At 33.7% G+C, this 21,310-nt stretch overlaps 2 protein-coding genes and 1 long non-coding RNA gene across 5 annotated transcripts; all 3 read left to right on the forward strand.

Moving 5' to 3' along the window:
• LOC121249385 lies at positions 1 to 2,290 on the forward strand. Its single transcript, XM_041148092.1, has 3 exons — positions 1 to 385; positions 510 to 1,036; positions 2,117 to 2,290. The coding sequence occupies exons 1-3, from the start codon at positions 1 to 3 to the stop codon at positions 2,288 to 2,290; spliced, it is 1,086 nt and encodes a 361-aa protein (XP_041004026.1).
• A 1,229-nt stretch (positions 2,291 to 3,519) lies between these two features.
• Positions 3,520 to 6,312, forward strand: LOC121250432. 3 transcript variants are annotated; one of them, XR_005937785.1, is made up of 4 exons: positions 3,520 to 4,603; positions 4,876 to 4,948; positions 6,035 to 6,146; positions 6,239 to 6,312. It is a non-coding gene; the product is annotated as an uncharacterized LOC121250432 (long non-coding RNA). The 3 variants fall into 3 exon arrangements; XR_005937783.1 differs by having other exon boundaries at positions 3,520 to 4,948; XR_005937784.1 differs by lacking the exon at positions 4,876 to 4,948.
• A 13,203-nt stretch (positions 6,313 to 19,515) lies between these two features.
• LOC121250182 (ethylene-responsive transcription factor ERF010-like) lies at positions 19,516 to 20,518 on the forward strand. Its single transcript, XM_041149177.1, has one exon. It carries the CDS (start codon positions 19,715 to 19,717, stop codon positions 20,216 to 20,218), a length of 504 nt encoding a protein of 167 aa, XP_041005111.1. The 5' UTR covers positions 19,516 to 19,714; the 3' UTR covers positions 20,219 to 20,518.
• The last annotated feature ends 792 nt before the right edge of the window (positions 20,519 to 21,310 follow it).

The following is a 21,310-nucleotide window of genomic DNA, read 5'->3' on the forward strand; positions in this document are numbered from 1 at the left end:
ATGGGACTTTTCAGCAAGAATAGCATCTTTGATATAGATATTGAGACAGGCTGGTGGGATGTCTCCAGGGTTAGAGCTCTCTTCAATCCAAGAATAGCTTCAGATGTAATGAAAATCCTTCTCAGTCCAGGGCAACATGAAGATGTATGGATGTGGCGGCATGAGAAAAATGGGGCTTTTAGTGTTCAAAGTGGATACAGATTTTTCAAAAGTCTTACACAACATGATACTGCTGAGAGTTCAAATGCCCATGAAGAGCAGAAAATGTGGAAAGCCATTTGGAAAATGAGGTTCCCCAATAAAGTTAGAGTTTTTGCTTGGAGAGCTTGCAAGGAAAGCCTACCTTCGAAACAAAACCTGTTTAAGAGGAAAATTATAGAGTCCTGCATGTGATTTTTGCAATAATCCTATTGAAGATGTATCCCATGCTGTGTTACAATGTCATGATGTTAAAGCTGCATGGTGGCAACTTTTACCTGCTCTAACTTGTTTTCCTGACTTATGCACAGTTATGGAAGCAGTTGTGTCACTGTTATACAGAGGGGATCAAGGTTTACTTAGCAGATTTTTCTTAATTGCATGGTCATTCTGGTATAGGCGCAACAAATGGACCATTGAGCACAGCTTACTGGACCCTTTGCAGGCTGCAAACTATGCTATTAGTTTGCAAAAACCTGTACTCCCAGCATCTGCCGAACCACACTATCCAATGCAGAAACTGGGTTGTTGGCGAGCTCCTCCTCCTGGTTTTTGCAAGCTAAATGTTTATGCTGCATTATTTTTTAATCTTCAAAAGGCTGGAGTAGGCGCTGTGCTTAGGGATGAGAAAGGAAATGTTCTGATGGCTGTAAGTAAATCTGAGCATGAGCTTCATGAACCAGCTTCTGTCGAGTTACTAGCCATGTTACGAGGTCTGCAGTTTAGTTTGCATTTAGGGATTTCCAAAGTTGTGCTAGAGAGTGATTGTTTACTCATGGTGGAAGCTTTGGCTGCTTCTGAAGATTCCTTATCAAGCCAAGGTAATCTACTAAAGGAGGTTAGAAATCTGCTCAGCCATTTCAACGAGTATCAAGTTCAACATGTAATTAGAGTTGGAAATCAGGTGGCTCACTTCCTAGCAAAGCATGCATGGTCAGTCTGGCTTGACCAAGCCAATTTGTAAACATTTCATTTGATGATTAAATGAAGTTCTTCTTATCAAAAAAAAAAAAAAAAACATAAGCAATCAAATATCAATCCATTTGGAAAAACAACTTGGAATCTTATATTGGGTTCGAAGCATACACATCACATATGACAACATGTGGCACCATGGTATGTAAATGATCTTCAATATCAACTAACTACTTGAGAATGTTTTGTCATTTTTTGGGTATTGAACTGATTTTTATTAAATAATTACAGAAGCATAATTTTCTGCCATTAAGCTCACACAAAAAGCTTGCTTAGAGCATGCTTTTGTAAATATGTTTCGCTTTTGGTAAGTGAAGCGCTTCAGCCTTTGCGCTTACAGCACTAATTGTACGATAACATGCAGACATGTATAACCCTAAATAGCCGAAATATAGTTGATCAATCACTAATTGCACTGTCTTAACACGTATATTTATCATTTCTGTACAGAAACTTGGTGATTTCATATTGATGCCAGCAGGTCAAATTCATGTCTGACATAAGTGCATTCAAAGTAATTAGGCAGTGTGCTGTCTTAGTAGCAACTTTGGATCTAGCCCAGCTCTAGAGTCAAGACCAAGGGCATATTCTTGGAGATCTTGCCTGTACAGATAGACTAGTCATCTGTTTAGTTTTATTTTTTATATCTTAAATTTCGTTTTTTAATTTCCTTCGTTATGTTTTCACTATGTTTAGAAAGAAAATGAAAATTTAGAGATGTGGTTTTGGGGAGAAGGCGTATGATCGTGTCAATTGGAACTTCTTGCTCGACTTGCTTGCGAGATGTGGTTTTGGGGAGAGATGGTGTTCTTGGATAAGGTATTGAATTTCAACCGTTCACTCCTCTATACTGGTGAATGGTACACCTATGGGCTTGTTTAATACTTCTCAGGGTTTGAGACAATTGTTATCATTTATCTCCATTCCTTTTTGTTATTATCAGGGCAGTTTTCAGCAAAATGATCTCAGGTACAGTGGCTTCCTTTCTGGATTTTCAGTAGGAGATGCAAATAGTGGAACATTGGACATATCCCATCTTCTATTTCCAGATGATACCCTCATTTCTGTGGCGCCAACCAGGGATCCAAACTCTGAGGGCACTTTTATTGTGTTTTGAAGCTACTTCTGGTTTGAAAATGAATCTAGAAAAGTCAAAACTAGTACCAGCGGGCAATCTTCCTATTTGGCTATCATCTTCGGGTGTAAGGTATCCTCCTTGCCTTCAAAATATCTCAGTCTTCCATTGGGTGATCTTTTAAGTCAAAGGCTATTTGCGATATAGTAATTGAAAGAATGGAATGCAGACTAGCTAGCTGGAAAAGGGTGTACTTGTCCAAAGGTGGTAGGGTTACTTTGATCAAAAGCACCCTATCCAACTTGACGACATGCTTGTCTATATTTTTACTCCCTACTAAGGCGGCCAATCAAATTGAGAAGCTTCAACGTGATTTCCAATGGGTGGGATGGATGAGGAATTCAAATTTCACCTGGTGAATTGGGCTACGGAATGTACTCCGATCTTAGGAGGGTTGGGAGACCTAAACTTGCTGGTTTTTAATCGAGCTTTACTAGGGAAATGGTTTGTAGCAATACCAACAAAAAAGTGGGGCTTTGTAGAACGTGGTCATAGATGCAAAATTTGGGGGGGCTTGGGGCAGATGGTGTTCAACTGAGGTGCATGGATCACATGAGCTGGGTGATGGGTCCAGAATCAAATTCTGGCATGATCCACAGTGCAGTGTGGTAGAGTCCTTAAGGAAGCTTATCTGGAAATGTATGGAATTGCGTGGGCCTAGGAAGCTTCAATAGCAGATATCTTGGAGTTCCAGTGGCCTTCCACAATGGAATGTTAGTTTTTTTAGAGTTGGTTTTCTGCTATTGTACTCGATGGAACTAGTGCTCATGATCTTTCATTTTTTGGTTCCTAGAATGTAATTAGGTGTTTTCTTTTGTATGCTTCCTGTGTACTTGGGCAATGCCTATTTCATTCTCATTGATGAAGTTAATTTTACCGATCAAAAATAAATTTTTTTAGAGTTGCACAATATTGGGAAGTTGATACCTTCACATAATTTTACAACCTATTGTACTCTACTAGAGTGGGAGTGGGAGATGAAGGTAAGGTATTGTGGCACTCTTCCATGAAAGGGAAGTTTACCGTGTTGTCATTCTATAAATCCCGCACTGTGCAAAATTCCAATTGTTTTCTTTGGATGAGCATTTGGAAGACTAAGGCACCTCTTAAAGCAGCTTTCTTTGTATGGGCAGCTTTCCTAGGGAAGATTCTCACCATTGACAACTTAAGGAAAAATCACATCATTGTATTAGATTGGTGTTGTATGTGCAAAAAAAGTGGGGAGACAGATGACCATCTACTACTATGAGGTAGCCACGACTCTATGGAATGATTTCTACACTAGAATTAATCTAGCATGGGTGATGCCAAGAAGCTTCGTTGACTTTCTAGAAACTTGGAGAGGTCTACGGGGCAACCCACATATTGCAGCAATGTGGAAGATGATGCCCGTTTCATGTTTGCCTGTGATGGTGTCTTTGTAGAAAGAAGTTTTGAAGACTGCATGCAGACCATGGATGATTCGAGTTTTCTTTTTCAATACTTTATTCCAACGGTCAATTGTAATAGAACTCAATGGATTGAGTGTCCATGACTTTCTTGGATCAATTGTTAATCATGCTTGGGTGTCTCTTGTATATGACCCGTGTACATGGGCTATGCCTATTGCAATCAATAAAGCTTCTTGCTTGCCTATCAAAATAAAATAACAAAAAACTGAATTCAAAATATTTTGATTTCTAAATAGGTGGATTTTTATTTTTATTTTTCTTTCAACTGGAAATTTCCTAGTGAAAAAAATGGTACTTAATAATATATTTTAATTTTGGATTATCTCATGATTGCCTTATGTAACCCTTTTATAAACTTCTTGTTCTATGTTTCAAGTTATAGTAATCTGCGGTTTCCTTCTGCTGATGATGTCTTCAATCTGGTTGAGATTGATTGATTGTATGTTTTTCAATCTTGTTTGTGCTTTTTACAAGCTTGTTACTGTAGAACGTGAGTATTAGTATAGGGGCAAAACATTATGGTACTCCACTTCTGTAGCATGTTAGATATGATGACATTAACTGAAATTTTTTATTCTGAATCCATTTCTGCTGGGGATGGTGTTTGATCTTGAGAAGGGGTCAACCCTGTATGTTGATCTGGCAAAATCTAATTCTAGATCCTAGCGCATGAGAACAAGTCAATTGCTCATTGGATTGATTATCTGTATTGAATTACTCCACAGTTTTCATTGTTTCGAAAATGAATTGTGGATATCTTGGATATGGCAATCAGATGATGGAAGATTTGGCTCAGATAAAAAAGCTAGAGGATTTACATTTTCAAGGAGCACTTCTAATTCTGGTAATACTATTGACTGAATTGCTTACAGATTATGGAGTGCTTCCTATGGTGTTCCTTATTTGCCAATTCTTCTCCTAGTTCCTGGCATATTAAAGCCACTCTCTCTCTCTCTCTCTCTCTCTCTCTCTCGCTCTCTCTCAAAGAGAATGAAGTGCTAACTTGTCAGTTGTGGTTTTTGACATCATACTTGGAGTGCAAATTAATTGCTTAGTCACATGGACACAGTCTAAAAGCTCACATTGCACACGTTTTACACACTTGGGCACTAGCAGGTCTTGGCAGCATTCACATGCCTGGAATGGGTAATTCTGGTTACAACACGATTGGTTATCCATCTGCATAAAGGTCATCTGCACTGCTTAAGCACAGCTTTATTATGTTGAAGTGATTCATTTTAGCTCAGCAATAAGCGCATTTTAGATTGGGCGCAATTACTACTATCCAAGAGGTTGAGGGCTTAATGAAATCTTTTGCTAAATGCCCTGTTCTAGGAAGTAGAAGTATATAGAATCTTTTCTTTCTTTCTTCCTTTTTTTTTTTTCTTTTTTCTAGTTTTCATTTGTCCTAATCTGAATATTTATTTACTTTCTGTAACACTTCACACACTGGATTGGGAATTAAAGGGGTTTCTCACTTAGAGGGTGAGGGCCTCCAGATTCAGATGAGAGGAAGAAGAGAGAGTTGAGGGAAATTAGCTGAATATTACTTTTTGGGGCAGAACTGTAAATGAGAAAGCATCTGCGAATTTGGTCAGGTTATTTTCAACATAAGTTAAATTCATCATCTAGAATTGCTTACATTCCTTTTACTTCTGAAGACATAATAATAGCCATTGTTTAATCTTGCTGCCTGGTGCCCTGGTCTGTAAACTAGCAATCTTTTCTTTCTTTTTTAAAAAATATGCTTCACTTTTTTCTTTCTGGGATTTATATTCAATCTTTGCTTTTCTTGGATATCTTTGTCTTTGATCTGAAAAATTTTCTCATGACTGAGCTCTGCATTTGCATCTATAGATATCCAATAAAGTGAAACTTTATGACACTCCTGATGGGTGGTTTTGTAGAAAGAACATAAGCAAAACGTGAGCAGGAAAAATGATTTCTTACATTTATCCTTCTTTTTATCATCCATATACAAGACACCTGAAATAAGCTTCTAGAAGTTACTCCAGGTTTATAAATTACTCCATGTCCATCTGAAGTTATTCTTGAAGCTGCTTCAGTAGGCATTCCTACTATGTGTTTACTGAGTTGTGAAGTAATCGCTATGCAATGGATTGGCTAAAGAACGCCTATCCTTAGGGTGATTACATGTATCGTATATGATATATCACTTCTAGATATATGATTTCATATTAAATTTATTGGCTTATGATGTGCACTTGGACTACTCTCTAATTTTTTTAAAGTCGCTGTGATTTTCTTACTACAGAATAGTCCTCCAGTGCCCAATGTTCGAAAAATGTTACCCCATGTTCAACACTTTTTGTGGCTAATTTGTGACCAACTTGTACAGAGCAAGAGCTAGTTCAAGTATTTTCAAGGTCAGTAGCTGTTTATATTGTCATGTATATTTTCTCTTTGTAAGTCTGAATAACGTGGGTGTAAATTTCATTTTGTTCATTGTCTCCACTAGATGCTTGGGGTTTCTAGAATTGAAGATTCAGAACACATGGGGCTCCAGTTGCCTTTGTTGATTTCCAGGTACTTCATTGCTGTCCTTTGGGGTATTTATTACACTTTGAAGGAAACTATAGTTGATTTTCTGCAATGGACGTTGGCCTGATAACTTGACTTTTTCCTTTGTCATTCAGTTTACATAATGTACTTTCTATTACTCAGAGGAGATTGTTTTTGAGACAAAATGCACTAGCCTCGTCTTAATTAAAAACAAATAGCCAAGTTACGTTAAAAGATTCACTGTTTGATCTACATAGATTCTTTTTATGAAATGAAGCATTCTGTCCTCTCTCTCTCTCTCTCTCTCTCACACAACACACACACACGTACATGAGCATGCATACCCCCCCCCCCCCCCCCCCCCCCGACCAATCTTCACCTATATGCTAGCTTCTTGGCATGTGCATGTGTGGAAAGGATAGGATAATGAGATTATGAATGACAGAATTAATTTTAAAATTTTTCTTTTGAAAAAATAAGAGTAGTTAAAAGAGGAGAGAGAATGTGGTGTCTGGATGGCAAGGTTGGAAAGTGGGTGGTTGAAGTCAATTAATATAAGCACCTAGTATGGGCTACGTCCGTATGCATATTTTGATTGGTTGGGGACTGAAAGCAGGCAGTTTTTGTTACTACAGTACATGGCTTAGGGAACTGCCACCAGTTTTTGTTATTCTGAATCCGTTTTTGCATTGTTAGAACATCTGAGAACAGCAGTGTTTATATTCCACTCTTGGAACACATTAATGTGGCTGCCTCAAATGTTCAAAAGTCAAAATGCTAAAATGATTCACCCTCCCCTATGGGCAAACGATAGGAATTCAATTCGTGCATGGTAAATTCACAAATCACTGCTTCGCAGCTACATCCACGCCCCATAGTCCATGCAGTACAAACTACAGGGAGATTTCAGCTTTTACCGTTCATCATATTTATACCCATTTTAGAGCATCCTCATTGGCTTGGCTAAATTCATCTTTAAAATTTAGTCAATATCACACTTTTTTATATTTGTCTATACCATTTAAATTCAATCTCCACATTGGATTAGCCATTTACTCTCTATATAATAATAAAATATCATTAATTTAATAATTTTTTATTTAATTTATTTGTATCACATTTTATAATTTTACCAATTTAATATTAATAATAATTATATTCTAATTAAATTAAATTAATATTTATTACATTTATTAAATATTAAATTAACATAGCCTTGTTTGAATTCACAAACTTCCTCAACTCATCACATTTTCATCATTACAACTTTCCTAAATTCTCATACAAAATATAATAAACTATTCAACTTTTTCAAATCTAAAAACAACTTTATTAAATTCTCACACAAAATATAATAAACAATTCAACTTTTTCAAATTCCAAAACAATAATAATATTAAAAAATAATATTCTAAAAATATTTTATCTATTATTCACAAATCATCTCAATTCATCTCTGAATCCAAACGACACCTATTAATATTAATAATAATTAACTTATCATTATAATTAACTTAATAATTAATATTCTAATTAATTTATTTTTATTACATTTTATATTTAATAATAATAAATCGAACCAAATTTCTTAATTACAAAAATTACCTACATATTTTGTGAGAGGAGTGAAAATTGAATATTTTAATGTTTGGTTTAACCTACTGTTCACCTATAAATTTGGAGAATCACTGTAACAAAAGTCTAAAATTTTATAGAGATACCCAATCCAATGTGGTGGTTTTTTGGCACATATTGGTTAAAGTTTAGCTATCATTAGACTTTGGCCAAGCCAACGAGGATGCTCTTATAGCGGGGTAACTACAAGTTGAGTACAAGTTTCATCAGATGGGAAATATTGGGAAGTGATGAAATGGAAAATGACACAATGTTTGCATATTTTTGCCTCTACGTTTCTTTAGTCAACCTGAGACTATTCTTCTGAGACATAGGGAGTATTGTGCAGTGAACTAGTGTTTAGTCAAAAAGCATCACATGGAAAAAGAGTTGTTGCAATGATTCGTGCCGCTTTGCTTGGATGTTGTTTTGTTTTTCATAGGACCTGGAGAGTGATTTTACATGTATAATTGAACGAGTATTTTCGGTTAGAAATTTTTCTTCACTGCTTTCACATTGTAACTTGTGCTATATATTTGAGTGGTTTTGATTTTTCCCACCTTTTAAGTATTGTTGCTGTTAACTTTATGTGACTTACATGTTTTGTTTCTGCTTTTGATACTGTGTGTTCAACTGGAGCTATGAATCATCTGGCATGCAAGGCACAATTCTGTACTCATCAACAGCCGGCGAGGGCTTGCGGTTACAGTATCCTTTGAGAATTTATTCCTTTTATACCATTCATCTAAATTACTTTTGTTCCCAAAGATTTTGCTTAATATGAAATCCAGGTATGCGAAATCACGGATGAGAATGCGCAAGAAGTCAAAGTAAATTGCACATGACAAGGAGAAACAGTGCCATTTGGTTCTGCCATTGTCTTAGCTGTATGCACATCTTGTATATCAGTTTGTACCAGAAAACAGGTTGTCTGAATGCTAGTATAGCTGTTATTAGGTTGAATCTTAGGAGTGGTTTGGATTTAGAGATAAGTTGAGATGTTTTGTGAATAATAGAATAACAGTTGAATTATTTATTATATTTTGTTGGGAATTTGGAAAAGTTATTTTGGGATTTGAAAAAGTTGAATTATTTATTATATTTTATATGAGAATTTAGGAAAATTGTAATGATGAAATGAGATGAGTTGAGGTAGGTTTTAAATGCAAACGAGGCCTTAAAATTGCTTTTTGCTATTCACCTACTTGAGCATGTTTTTAATGCATTTCAGTGCAGTTCCATGATTCTACTTTTTGTTTTTCTTCCATATATATTCATTGTTTCCATAGATCAAGAAAGAAACGAAAACCAGGAACTAAATTAAATGTCATATTCGCTACATTAAATAATGAATAATGCTACGTATAATCGTAGAGTGTGCAAGCGTTGTGCAATCATTTTAAAAAAGAGTAAAGTCTACTATTAAAAAAAATAATTTTTTTCTATGTGAGTATTTTTTTCAAAGAGATTGCATGGCGCTTACGAACTCTATAACTGTAAATATCGTTTCTCTTAAATAATTCAGCTGCAGGCAAAGCAATGGATCAAATGAGAGAGTCCAAAACCCAGACTTTCAATTATAGCCATCTTTGCAAATGTCTACAATATTTGGTGAAACTATTGGAATTCGACTCCGGATCATTGATACGGTGCAAGAAATTTTACATGCCAAATCGGATACAGAAACAATGAATATATATCGCAAGGAATTGTAAATGACATGTTCCGCGGAATTCACACGAAAAAACAGACATCACGACATGTTGCATGGCAGCAAAGCTTTGTCTGATGTGACATTCTGTACGTCCTTACTCATAATCCAACCCCCACATTAACATAGAAAAGTGAAAATAGTCAAGTGCACTCCCCATGCAAGTCGCTTTTGCTAAAACACTATGCATGATTCAATGTATGTATATATACGGGTCTTCCAATCGTTAACAGTTTTCTTGTAAAAGAAGAAGATCAGAAAAATCACTCTGCAATTTTAAGTCCACGTATTCACCTAAACTTTGACTTATATTCATTACATAATTGGACGGCCATGCATGCTTATCTGATCTCTAACTTAAGCATCTCAACATTAATGCATCTATGGCTTCCATCCTAAATTTTTTCCACGCGTATCTATTACTTTTTCTTTTTTGAAGTCACACGACCTCCATAATTAGCCACGTGGCCTAATCACTATCATTCGGTGCATATATATATTATGGTTGATAATTCGAAGCTGTTGGAAGGTACTTATCAAAGTCAAACTGCTTTTAAAAGGCCCTACTGCTACGTACTGGTTGATATATGAGACAGATACTAGCTTAGGGGTACTGTAGTAAACTTTTCCCAAAGAATAAGATTGTTCACGTCCTTCTCTATCGGTCATCGCATGCAAGTCTGCAACGCCAGGTATATATAATCTGTCCCTGAAATAGCATGCACGCACGCGCCACACTGGTTGACTTTCTCATAGTTATCTTAGGTATGTACGTACGTACGTGTTGATGTGCTGTTCATCCTCCCTCGTATTAGAGCATTTTGATTGAATTAGTCAAATATAAATTTCAATTTTAATTAATATCATTTGAGTTTGCATTCACCTATTTTATTTAAATTTAATTTTTACATTAGATTATCTATTTATTATCTATATAATAATAAAATATTATTAATTTAAATTTTTTTATTTAATTTATTTTTATCAAATTATATATTTAATAATAATAAATCAAACCAAATTTTTTAATTATAAATAAATCTACGTATTTAGTGAGATGAGTGATAAATGAATATTATAGTGTTTGGTTAAGTTACTGTATACTCACATATTTGGTGAGTAATTATAGTTAATGTCTAAATTTATACAAACATTTCTAATTTAATGTTGGGTGTTTTAAGTATCTTGTTAGTTAAAGTTAAATTTTAACCAAGTTGATGAGAGTGCTCTTATATATTTATCGTTAAATGAGAGAAGATGATCGATCGGAGATTAATTAAATACTCTTTACTTGGACATGATTAATTAAAATAGAATATATTCTATGGGTTGGAACTCATTTACTTGTTAAAAAAGTACCAGAACCGACAAAGAAAAACGAATCCGATCATGCTATCTCCAAGTGCTTAATTGACATGCATGTTACTTAATTATAACTAGTACGTCCTTCAGGGTCTTCTGATCCACACCATGCCTTACACAACAGGTACCACAATGTTATTCTGTCTCTGTCTTTTGGTTCCTTCTTGTCCACAGTACTCGACCATAGTAATGTCTGAGTCTGACCATCGGGTGCAGGTTTCACTTATGGATAATACTGTCCTTCCCCAGCAATTCTACCGCACCACTCTACCGTTTTAATTTTTTAATTTTTTTTACTTAATGATTTAGAAAATATTTTTTAATAATATTATAACTTTTTTATTTTTTTAAAAATATTTAAAAGTGTTTAAAAATATATGTATGAAAAAGCAAAAAAAATAAAATAAAATCTTATAACTAACAGTAGCTCCCAGCGATGGCTGGACAGTAAGTGTAACATAGTCCTTCACTTATTTAATATAATCATTTTTAGAAACATAGTAACGAAAATACCCCGGCCCATTATATATAAATGAGTACGTATTGAGTAAGTTCTTTTATCCAAGATTTTTATAATTTTCAGTAATGCAGTGAATTTAAAGCGAGTACTGCCATTTAAATGGTTGATAGAAGATCAGGTCATGTACAACTGAGGATAATAGAATTTAGGATGAAGAATAATATTACTCAATGAATACAATCTGTTTTAAATGAACTATAGAGAAGATCAGTGTGACGAACGTTGCATGTATAATTTAATATCGAGGAAACAATTAATTAACAGTGAAGTACTCCAGAGCATAATGAATCTGATCCATGCACGCAACACCGAATGAGGATCTTACCGTTCCCCTCCAATCAACCTTATTTTGTTGTTTGACACACACACACACATATATATATTATTCTTAAACACGAAAAATTAGTATGTCATGAAAATCACTGACAATTTTTGTCGCCAAACTAAAGTCCGTCCATTTGGTTTCGAAAATAAAGGTTTAAAATGTTAAATATTTTAACATGAACAACAATAATAACAACAATGATAATTAAATACTTATATTTCTCCAACTGTTTGATGAAGAAATTAATCTGATTATGAGAGAAAAATAACTCTAGCAACTTAGCCTTACAAGTGTCTCCCGATGGCTAGAGATACTCTAATGTTGTAGGTGAGAACTCTTAATTCCTTCAGTATTATTTATAGACTTCTAACCATCACGAAATCTAAGACTTTGTATTTGACTGTGATTAGAGATATAAAATTAATCTTATCTCTTAGGAGTTTTCTTATCTCATTATAACTCATTTATTAACTGATAAGTTTTGAGCTATTCCAAACTCTATCAAGATGGGTGTTTGGGACATAAAGTTTAAATAAAACTCTTACATTCTCCCACTTGGCCCATACACCCATAAAATAATATTTTACGTTCATGGGTTTATCATAAGAAATTAACCATACTGCGTAAATTCATTTCTTGAAACCTTCATAGCCCAAAGTACATTTCATGAGTTCCATAATATTAATGTCAAACCAGCTACCAATATGAGTCATGGCGGTCATCTGTTATATGATCAACAAATTCTCTTCCATGTACCACAACACCAATAACTTAATTTAACACGATCTTTAATTGGGACAATTAAGGTTAATATTGTAATACTTTGGATTCCAATTCATCTCTATCGTAGACATTATCTTGTCATCATTCATCAACACCATTCAATGTCCATATAAAATGGAAATACAAGAAAACAGAAACAACCATAATAGATATCTTTCAATTTTCAATAACTAAATACTCAGTATATCAATAATCTCTTTAACATATTCACATAATAAGTATAAGCATATAACTCATCTTTACAACATGTCCCTTAAAGTATAATCATTAACATACTATTGTTATGGACATCTTTATTTTTATACTTTCTCATAAACACTTATGTATTTAAATTTTTATTAAATACTTATCATTCGGAGAAAAATATTCTAAAGAATTCTTACAATACTTTATTAACGGCTTGACTATAAGTCGACAATTTCAAGTTTTAAGATAAATTTTCTTAATCAAATATCATACATTGTGGTCTTAAAACATACCACAAACTCAATCCCTATTGCACGTGAAGCAGTAAGAGATTTGCCTCATACTTTTTCATAAAATAACTATACTAGATAGCAAAATACATTACTATAACTATATTTTTCATCATTAGAGTAATCCCACAAAATAAGTTCTGAATATCCAGTTACCTTAAGAGTATCAGTTCTTCTTAAAATAACAACATAGTCTTTAATTTCTTGCAAATAACCTTGCACTCTTTCACAACTTTTGGATCAAACATCCTTGGGCTACTTCGGCAACAACCAAGAATGTCAATTGAAAAAACTGACATTCAATCTTATACAGGTTTGTGCAGTCATCATATTTTTTTTATAACAGTCATATACATAATTTCCTTAACAACCTAATCAATTCGAGGACAATATAAAATACTGAGCATGTCACATTTTATTTTTAAAGCATCTATTGAACAACAATTCTTCATGTAAAATCTTTCAAAACTCTATACAACTATACTAAGACAATCCTAACAGTTATCGTCTTGGTATTAAAATCCAATCCCAATTAAGAATGATGTCTCATTCATGAATTCCATTTTTAAAGTTCTTTAGAGACATAACTTTAATGCTATACTACAAACCATAATTCATACTTCCCAAAAGTCATATACATGCATGACCATAAATACAAATATAATCCCACTGACTTACGGATATATACATTGACAATATTTTTCTTAATTCCAAAACAATATTGGTATTATCAAATTTCAGATACCAATTTTTCAGAAAATCTACTACCTTTTTTAAGTAATCATTTTATTCATTTCTTTTAGACTTCAGACTTTCACTCTACAATTATTTTCACATTTCTTTGATGTAACTCTAGACTATAATGACCTACTAATGCCATAGTGATTCTTAATGAGTTCTTTCAAGTTTATTAGAAATCTATTTCTAATCAATGTTCATTTTTGAGTGAAATCCTTAATTACAAATCTGACTCTATATCGTTCAACATTGTCTTTAAAGTTAAGGTTTTGTCTCTACCACTCATTTACATTCGACTTTTATACATTTCAGATAATTTAGACGAAATTACAAACTTTACATTGATTCATGGATTTCAATCACTCTTTTATGCATCGGTCTTTTATAAAATCAATTATTTTTATAACTTATGAAAACATACGCGAACCTTCATTTATTTTTATGTCACATTCAAATTTTAAAAATGCACCATGTAACCTAGCTAACCAAAATCAAATTAAGAAAATCACATGAGGTTACAAGTTTTGATGTCTCCATAGCCAATTCTTCAGCAGTGTTTATCTAATGAGGTAGATGATCATTTCCTCGTTGTTCCATGTTATCATTATGATAATCATAAAATGAATTATAAACATTTTCAAAGTACAAGAATGCACGAAATTTATACAGACAAAATAAATATGAACATTTACACTATAGTTTAATCTAAAAGAATGTATAAATATGTATAAGATCTGATTCGAAACTGAAAAAGGTTTACCTTCCCTTTGAATCATGTCTTATGCTTAGGGCACATAAACCTTCATGTATCATTGTTTCTTTCAAAATTCAATTGATATAATTCTTATATTTTCATCACTATCATTTCCTTCATTTCTCAAAAGATACAAATGATTTTTCATACAGATTAGTAAAAATAAATTTATATCTAGCTAATAATCATGCTACTAACTTTTTCATAGTGTGGAAAGATCTAGAACGATTCTTGTAACTGAATAAATGCAAATATGTAATTTTCTCTATTATATTCTCGTCTGAAATATAGGCTCAATAAAGCCTATAAATACTGTACTAGCCTTTGGCTATTTGTATTGAGGAAGTATGAAATCAAAAGAGAATTTTGAGAAATAAAAACCTCTGTTGCATTTTATCAAATAGGTGTAATGCATATGTTATATTCCTTCTTCATAGTGAGAATAAAACCCAAGTAATAACAACATACAAAGAAACGAGAGAATAAAACCCAAGCAATGAGATGCATCAATGCGTCATAGAGTTTCTCTTTCTCCACAAATTCAAAACGGCAAAAGTAAAATTCAACACATATACATAATATCACTTTGTGGATTGCCTAAAAAAAAAAAAAAATCACTTTGTGGATTGCTCTACAAAAAAAAAAAAATCACTTTGTGGATTGCCTTAAAAAAAAAAAATCACTTTGTGGATTCTCGTGAAAATCAACCACACAGTGAAACAACATAAATTTATGTGTCAGATCGAAAGGATAATATTTTCAATCTATTAAATCATAGATATACACAAATATATATATATATTTTTTATTGTGATCATAAAAAATTTATAGCCTAACGTTTTGATACTATATGTTAAATATTTTAACATAAATATTAATAATTAGATCTTTAATTTTCTTTGATCCACAATAATAACAATGATAATTAAATACGTAACTTTCTCCAACTATTTGATGAAGAAATTAATCTAACTATGAGGAAAGAATCATCCTAGCAACTTAGCCTCACAAGTGTCTTTTGATGGCTAGAGGTACTTTAATGTTGTAGGTGAGAATCTTTAAACCCTCAGTACTATTTATAGACTTCTGACCATCAAGAAATCTAAGACTTTGTGTTTGACTGTGATTAAAGATATAGAGTTAATCTTATCTTTTATAAATTTTCTTATCCCATTATAACTCATCTATTAACTGATAAATTTTGAACTATTCCAAATTCTATCAAGATGAATGTCTGAGACACAATTTAAATAAAACTCTTACATTAAAAACCAATAATTTTTTGTTTGCCTAATTGAAAAAACAATACGCACTGAAACTATTTTTTTTTTTTGAAATTATTTTATTTGTTTTAAGTTCATGATGGGTATAAGCTATCAATGAGTGAAGAGGCATCTTTAATAATCTAACCTCTCTTCAATTATCAAAGATGAGTAATGCTATTTGATCAAGACCTTTACCACATATTATTTAGATGATGTAATTTGATTTATAAAATTTAAATTTTAAAATTTATTTTATAAATTAAATTATATCACAGTAATGATATGTGATGTAAATATTAATTTCATATAGAATTATTTAAAAAAGAAATATAAATAAATGAGGATGAGTAATAATAATTTTAATGCATAAAATATTCTTAGGCCGCCCCCGCCTGAATTTGATAGAAAATAGTGGGCCACGACAAATATGAAATGGCAATACTAACCCTGAATTTGTCACAAAAAGACAAGGTCGGGGTAGGACAAACATGACAGTCTCATCAAATCGTTAATTGCGTGGAAGGGAAAGTCAATTCCTAACGGTATCTGTCCACCACCGACCACCGACCTATCCGTTCCTCTTCGGAAAAAATTAAAAAATAATTTAATATTAAGTAATTCTACATACAATAATGAAATATATAAATATTATATAATCATTTTGAAAAGAATATAATTTATTATTAAAATAATAATTTTACATATAATCGTGGAGTACGCAAGCGTAGTACAGTCGTTTTAAAAAAGAGTGGTTTACTATTAAAAAAGAGTCATTCTATATAGCATCCATTGTAGTGGTGCACACAATGCACACACTACGTGGATGCTTCTGGTCCATGTGTTTTATTTTATTTTTTCACCAGACGGCTTCTCTCTTCATCCCATCGTCTCTCTCATCGTTTCTCTCTCTCATCCCATCATCTCTCTCTCCTCGATTCTCTCTCTCTCTCATCAGATCTCTCTCATCGTCTCTCTCTCCTTGACTCTCTCTCATCAGATCGACTCTCTCTCATCTCGGGCTCTCTCTCTCATCGTCTCTCTCTCCTCGACTTAGTCTCTCTCTCTCATCTGCACTCTCTCTCTCATCTCGAGCTCTCTCACTCATCTCGGTCTCTCTCATTGTCATTCTCTCTCTCATCCCTCATGCTCTCTCTCTCTCATCTCGATCTCTCTCTCTCATCTCGATTCTCTCTTTCATCTTCGCTCTTTCTCTCATCGTCACACTCTCTCTCATCTTGGTCACTCTCCCATCATCACTCTCTCTCTCATTTTTGAATTTGAGAGATAAATATTATAAAGTATTTTTCGTCATTTAACTTATGCCATGTAGGGTGTACATCAGCTGCTCCCACTACAGTGGCTTCTCTCGAGAATTTTTTATTAAAAAATTAATTGTTTTATATGAATTTCATATTTATTCATTTTTTTAAAATAATTACACAACGCTTGCGCATTCATGACTGCAACTATCATTTCTCATTAAAATATATTTTTTTCATAAAATTTTCGTATTTATTTACTTTTTTTAAAATGATTACATTGTACTTATACACCCACGATTGTAACTATCATTTATTTTTAATAAACGAACTAAAAATAAGTAAAGTTAGGGCCATCCGGTGAATATATATGGGACAATATTTGGACTTTTTTTTTTTTTTTTTAAGTGAACAAGTTAGAAATTTATATGAAAAAAATCTATTTTTCTAAAGTATATTATATTTTTTTTTTTAAAGAAAGCATGCCAAATTTACACAATTTATAGCCGGATCTAATAACACTCGTTATATTTTTATTTTATTTTTATCTAACTTTATTAACGTGGTACTGTCATGATTAGATTACTCATAATTTTTATTCGAAAAAATATTACTTATAATTTTTGGAAGATGATATTCTTTTATATGAGAAACAATATTTATCATTGTGGAGTGTGTAAGCGATGTACGATCTCTTTGTAAAAAGTGAATAAATATGAGATACACATGAAACAAAATTAATTTTTTAATAGTAAATTTCATTCTTTTTCAAAATGATTGTGCAATACTTACGCACTTTACGACTATATATAACATTACTCTTTTTATATATTTTATCATTTTAAGTCATAGACAATATTAATGCCCGGCTTTTAAGCAATTTTTCTTTTTATACAAGTGATTGGCATGGAAAAACATTGAAAGTAACCTAAGAATGAAGAAACTTTTTGCAAAAATGTTCAACATATTACAACAGGAAGAAATAGAAGAATTAGCTTTGACTCTATAGAATATGTGGAAAAGAAGAAATGAAAAAGTGTTCAACAATATTATGATTGATCCTAACAAAGTTCTATATCGAGTTTAGCAAATGCAACATGATCTTGCAATAATTAAAGCCAATATAGATAATCAACATCACAACAACAGTACATTGAGGACTCGAACATGAGAAACCCTCCATCAGGTTTTTGCAAAGTAAACTGGGATGTGGTAGTGGACAAAAAACATTTCAAAATTGGTATTGGCTTACTTAGCCACCATGGGAAAGAACCAACTTTTTAATCTTGACCCTTTAATTGCTAAAGCAGTAGGTGCAATGACAACAATTAATTCTGCTCTTGATCTAGGAATGAAAATGGTCATATTGGAGGGAGATTCTGAGACAATAGTAGTGAGGATCCAAACGCATGCACCAGATGAAAGTTATTTTGAAATGATCACTTCAGATATAAGGTCAAGAATTTATTAGTTTGATGTTTGTGTCACTAAGCATGTTAATAGAGAGGGCAATGTAATAGCTCACACATTTACTAAAAGTGCTCTTCTTAGTTCAGAATGCATAGTGGAATTGGAGGAAACTCCCCACTATGTGCGTAGTATGTATTAGTTTCAGCTTCAATGAAGTGAGTTTGTTTAAAAAAAAAAAAAAAAAAAGAATGAAGAAAGGTTGAGAAAAAAAAAAATTAAGAATGAAGGAAGATATTATTTTTCTTAATAATAAATTTAAAGACTGATAATAGGTTAAATGAAAATCATATATGCTATTCATTTTTAATTGAGCAAAAAAAAAAAAAAAGGCAAATTCTTTTAAGCCAACATCATAGAGGAATAATAATGCTACTCAGAACTCATTTGGATAGTGAGATGAGATGATTTTAGATGAATTGAATAAAATATTGTTAAAATATTTTTTTTAATATTATTATTACTATTTTAAGATTTAAAGAAGTTGAATTATTTTATTATATTTTGTATGAAAATTTGAGAAAGTTATAATGATAAAATGAGATAAAATGAATTGAAAGTATTTTTGTGTGCATTCTTCTCTTACTCTTTCTATAGAAAAATTGGAATATATTATTATAAAATTAATTTTTTTATATGGATCTCAAATTTATTAATTAAAAAAAAAAGGCAAAACTTAATATCAAATATCATTGCAAATATGATTTACGAGTGAGGAAAGCATCTACGTAGACGGTCTGTAGGTGTGTTTTAAGGAAACGACAGTGAGAGAGCACAGATTAAACAAACACCCCCCAAAAAACTGAAAAAATAAAACCAAAGAAAGAAACCAAAAAAAAGCAAAGAGATTTTGTCGGTGAATTTGGCCATCTTTCCTTTTCTTTTATTTATTTATTTATAAAAATTGGCAGAATTTAACCTACGTGGAGGCTCACTCAGATGACAACCTTAGTGGCCAAGGAGTAGCATGAAATGAAATACAACCGGCCCTCTCTCTCTCTCTCTCTCCCTGTCTCTCTCAAAAAGGGCGTGTCTTGAACTCGTTTTCTAGTTTTTGTATTTTCATGAAGATTCACTCCCTCCCTCTGTGATTCTCAGGAAAATTCTTAGAGAGAGAAAGAGAGGGAGAGAGAGGGAGAGGGCAACAGTGTTACAGAGATGGAAGGAGGTGGTGGAGGAGGAGAGAGGGAGGAGAATAGGAGGAAGAGAGGGGTGGAGATGTGCGAGAGGCCGTACAAGGGGATAAGGATGAGGAAGTGGGGCAAGTGGGTGGCCGAGATTAGGGAACCCAATAAGCGCTCCAGGATTTGGCTCGGCTCCTACTCCACCCCAGTCGCCGCCGCTCGGGCCTACGACACAGCCGTCTTTTATCTTAGGGGGCCTTCCGCTCGCCTCAATTTCCCCGAGTTCTTGGCAGGAGAAGCGCTCTGCGGAGACATGTCGGCCGCTTCCATTAGGAAGAAGGCGACCGAGGTCGGCGCGCAAGTCGACGCGGTGGAGACGGCTCTGCATCATCAGCCACAACAACATCGTGACCACCACGCATCGGCGGCGGCAGCGGTGACAAGCGAGTTCAACTCTTGCGGAGGGTTCGTGGAGCGGGTCGACTTGAATAAGTTGCCCGACCCAGATTATTCTGACGGGGAGTGGGAAGGGAACTGAAGAGGAAAGCCTCTTTCCTTTTCGTTCGTTTCCTCCTTTTCTTTTTTTTTTTTAAATATTTTAATTTGTAGGATGGTGGTTGCTAACATGCGCTAGGGAGGTATGTCACTGAAGGCTGAAGAAATGATGAGGCCCTCTGTTAATTACTAGTGCAGTGCACCTTTTGTGTTAGCAACAGCTTCTCTATTTCCCTTTTTAAATAATTATTTCTCTTCTATTTTGCTTTTACTTTTAATCAGATCAGATGAAATTTTGGCCTTTTGTAAAAATTGGTAAATGTATATTAAGTATTTATCAGCATATTTCCATTTCTATTTTTATTTTTATTCCCTTTTTGGTCTCTAGTGGACTTGGTGACATAAGAGCAGCTTGGCAGGAACTCAAAGAAAGTTGAAAGAAAGAAAAAGGAAAATCAGGAGGGGGAAGACTAGTGAGGGAGGGAGGGGAGGGAAGGGGAGGGGAGGGGGGAAACATGTCATCAAACAGGAGGTGGCCTACAAAAACAGCAAATGGGCGCAAAGATCTGTGCTAACCACTAAAGTTATTAACTACTAAAGCGATAAGATCTTTAAGAGTTAGGTATTTTCTGGTTCTGCACTGTTTCTGATTATGAGCTGTGGGTCAGGCACTTCAGGCTTAGTGAGGAGCGGTGCGGGGTGGGGCGTTTTACAAAGAGAGAAATAGCTATTGCTGTGCTGGTTGGTGATTGTGAGGCTTGCAACTTGGTTGGTCGGTCGTTTATTTATTTAGCCACAAAAGGATAATATATATGCAACTGCATGTCTGCAAGTATAAGGCTTTCCCCACGAGGTCAAAATCAACAAAAATATCTAGGTTAACAGCAGCTTGCTTAGCATCTTGGTGAGAGAGAGAGAGAGAAAGGATGACAGTTTTTGACTTGTGCTTTTTGGCTGTTATCCAAGCTTAGACGAAGATTTCTATGCATTTTCCACAAGGGGACAAAGGATTGCCCCCACAATCAGCGGAAAACACCTGCTGCTTTTCAGACACGGCATATTATTTATCATGATTATGTCATCCCAGAGAACTGTTTGGGGATATATATATATATACACATACATTTGATGTAAA

Source organism: Juglans microcarpa x Juglans regia, chromosome 2D, assembly GCF_004785595.1.
Source record: "Juglans microcarpa x Juglans regia isolate MS1-56 chromosome 2D, Jm3101_v1.0, whole genome shotgun sequence".
Taxonomy (NCBI): domain Eukaryota; kingdom Viridiplantae; phylum Streptophyta; class Magnoliopsida; order Fagales; family Juglandaceae; genus Juglans; species Juglans microcarpa x Juglans regia.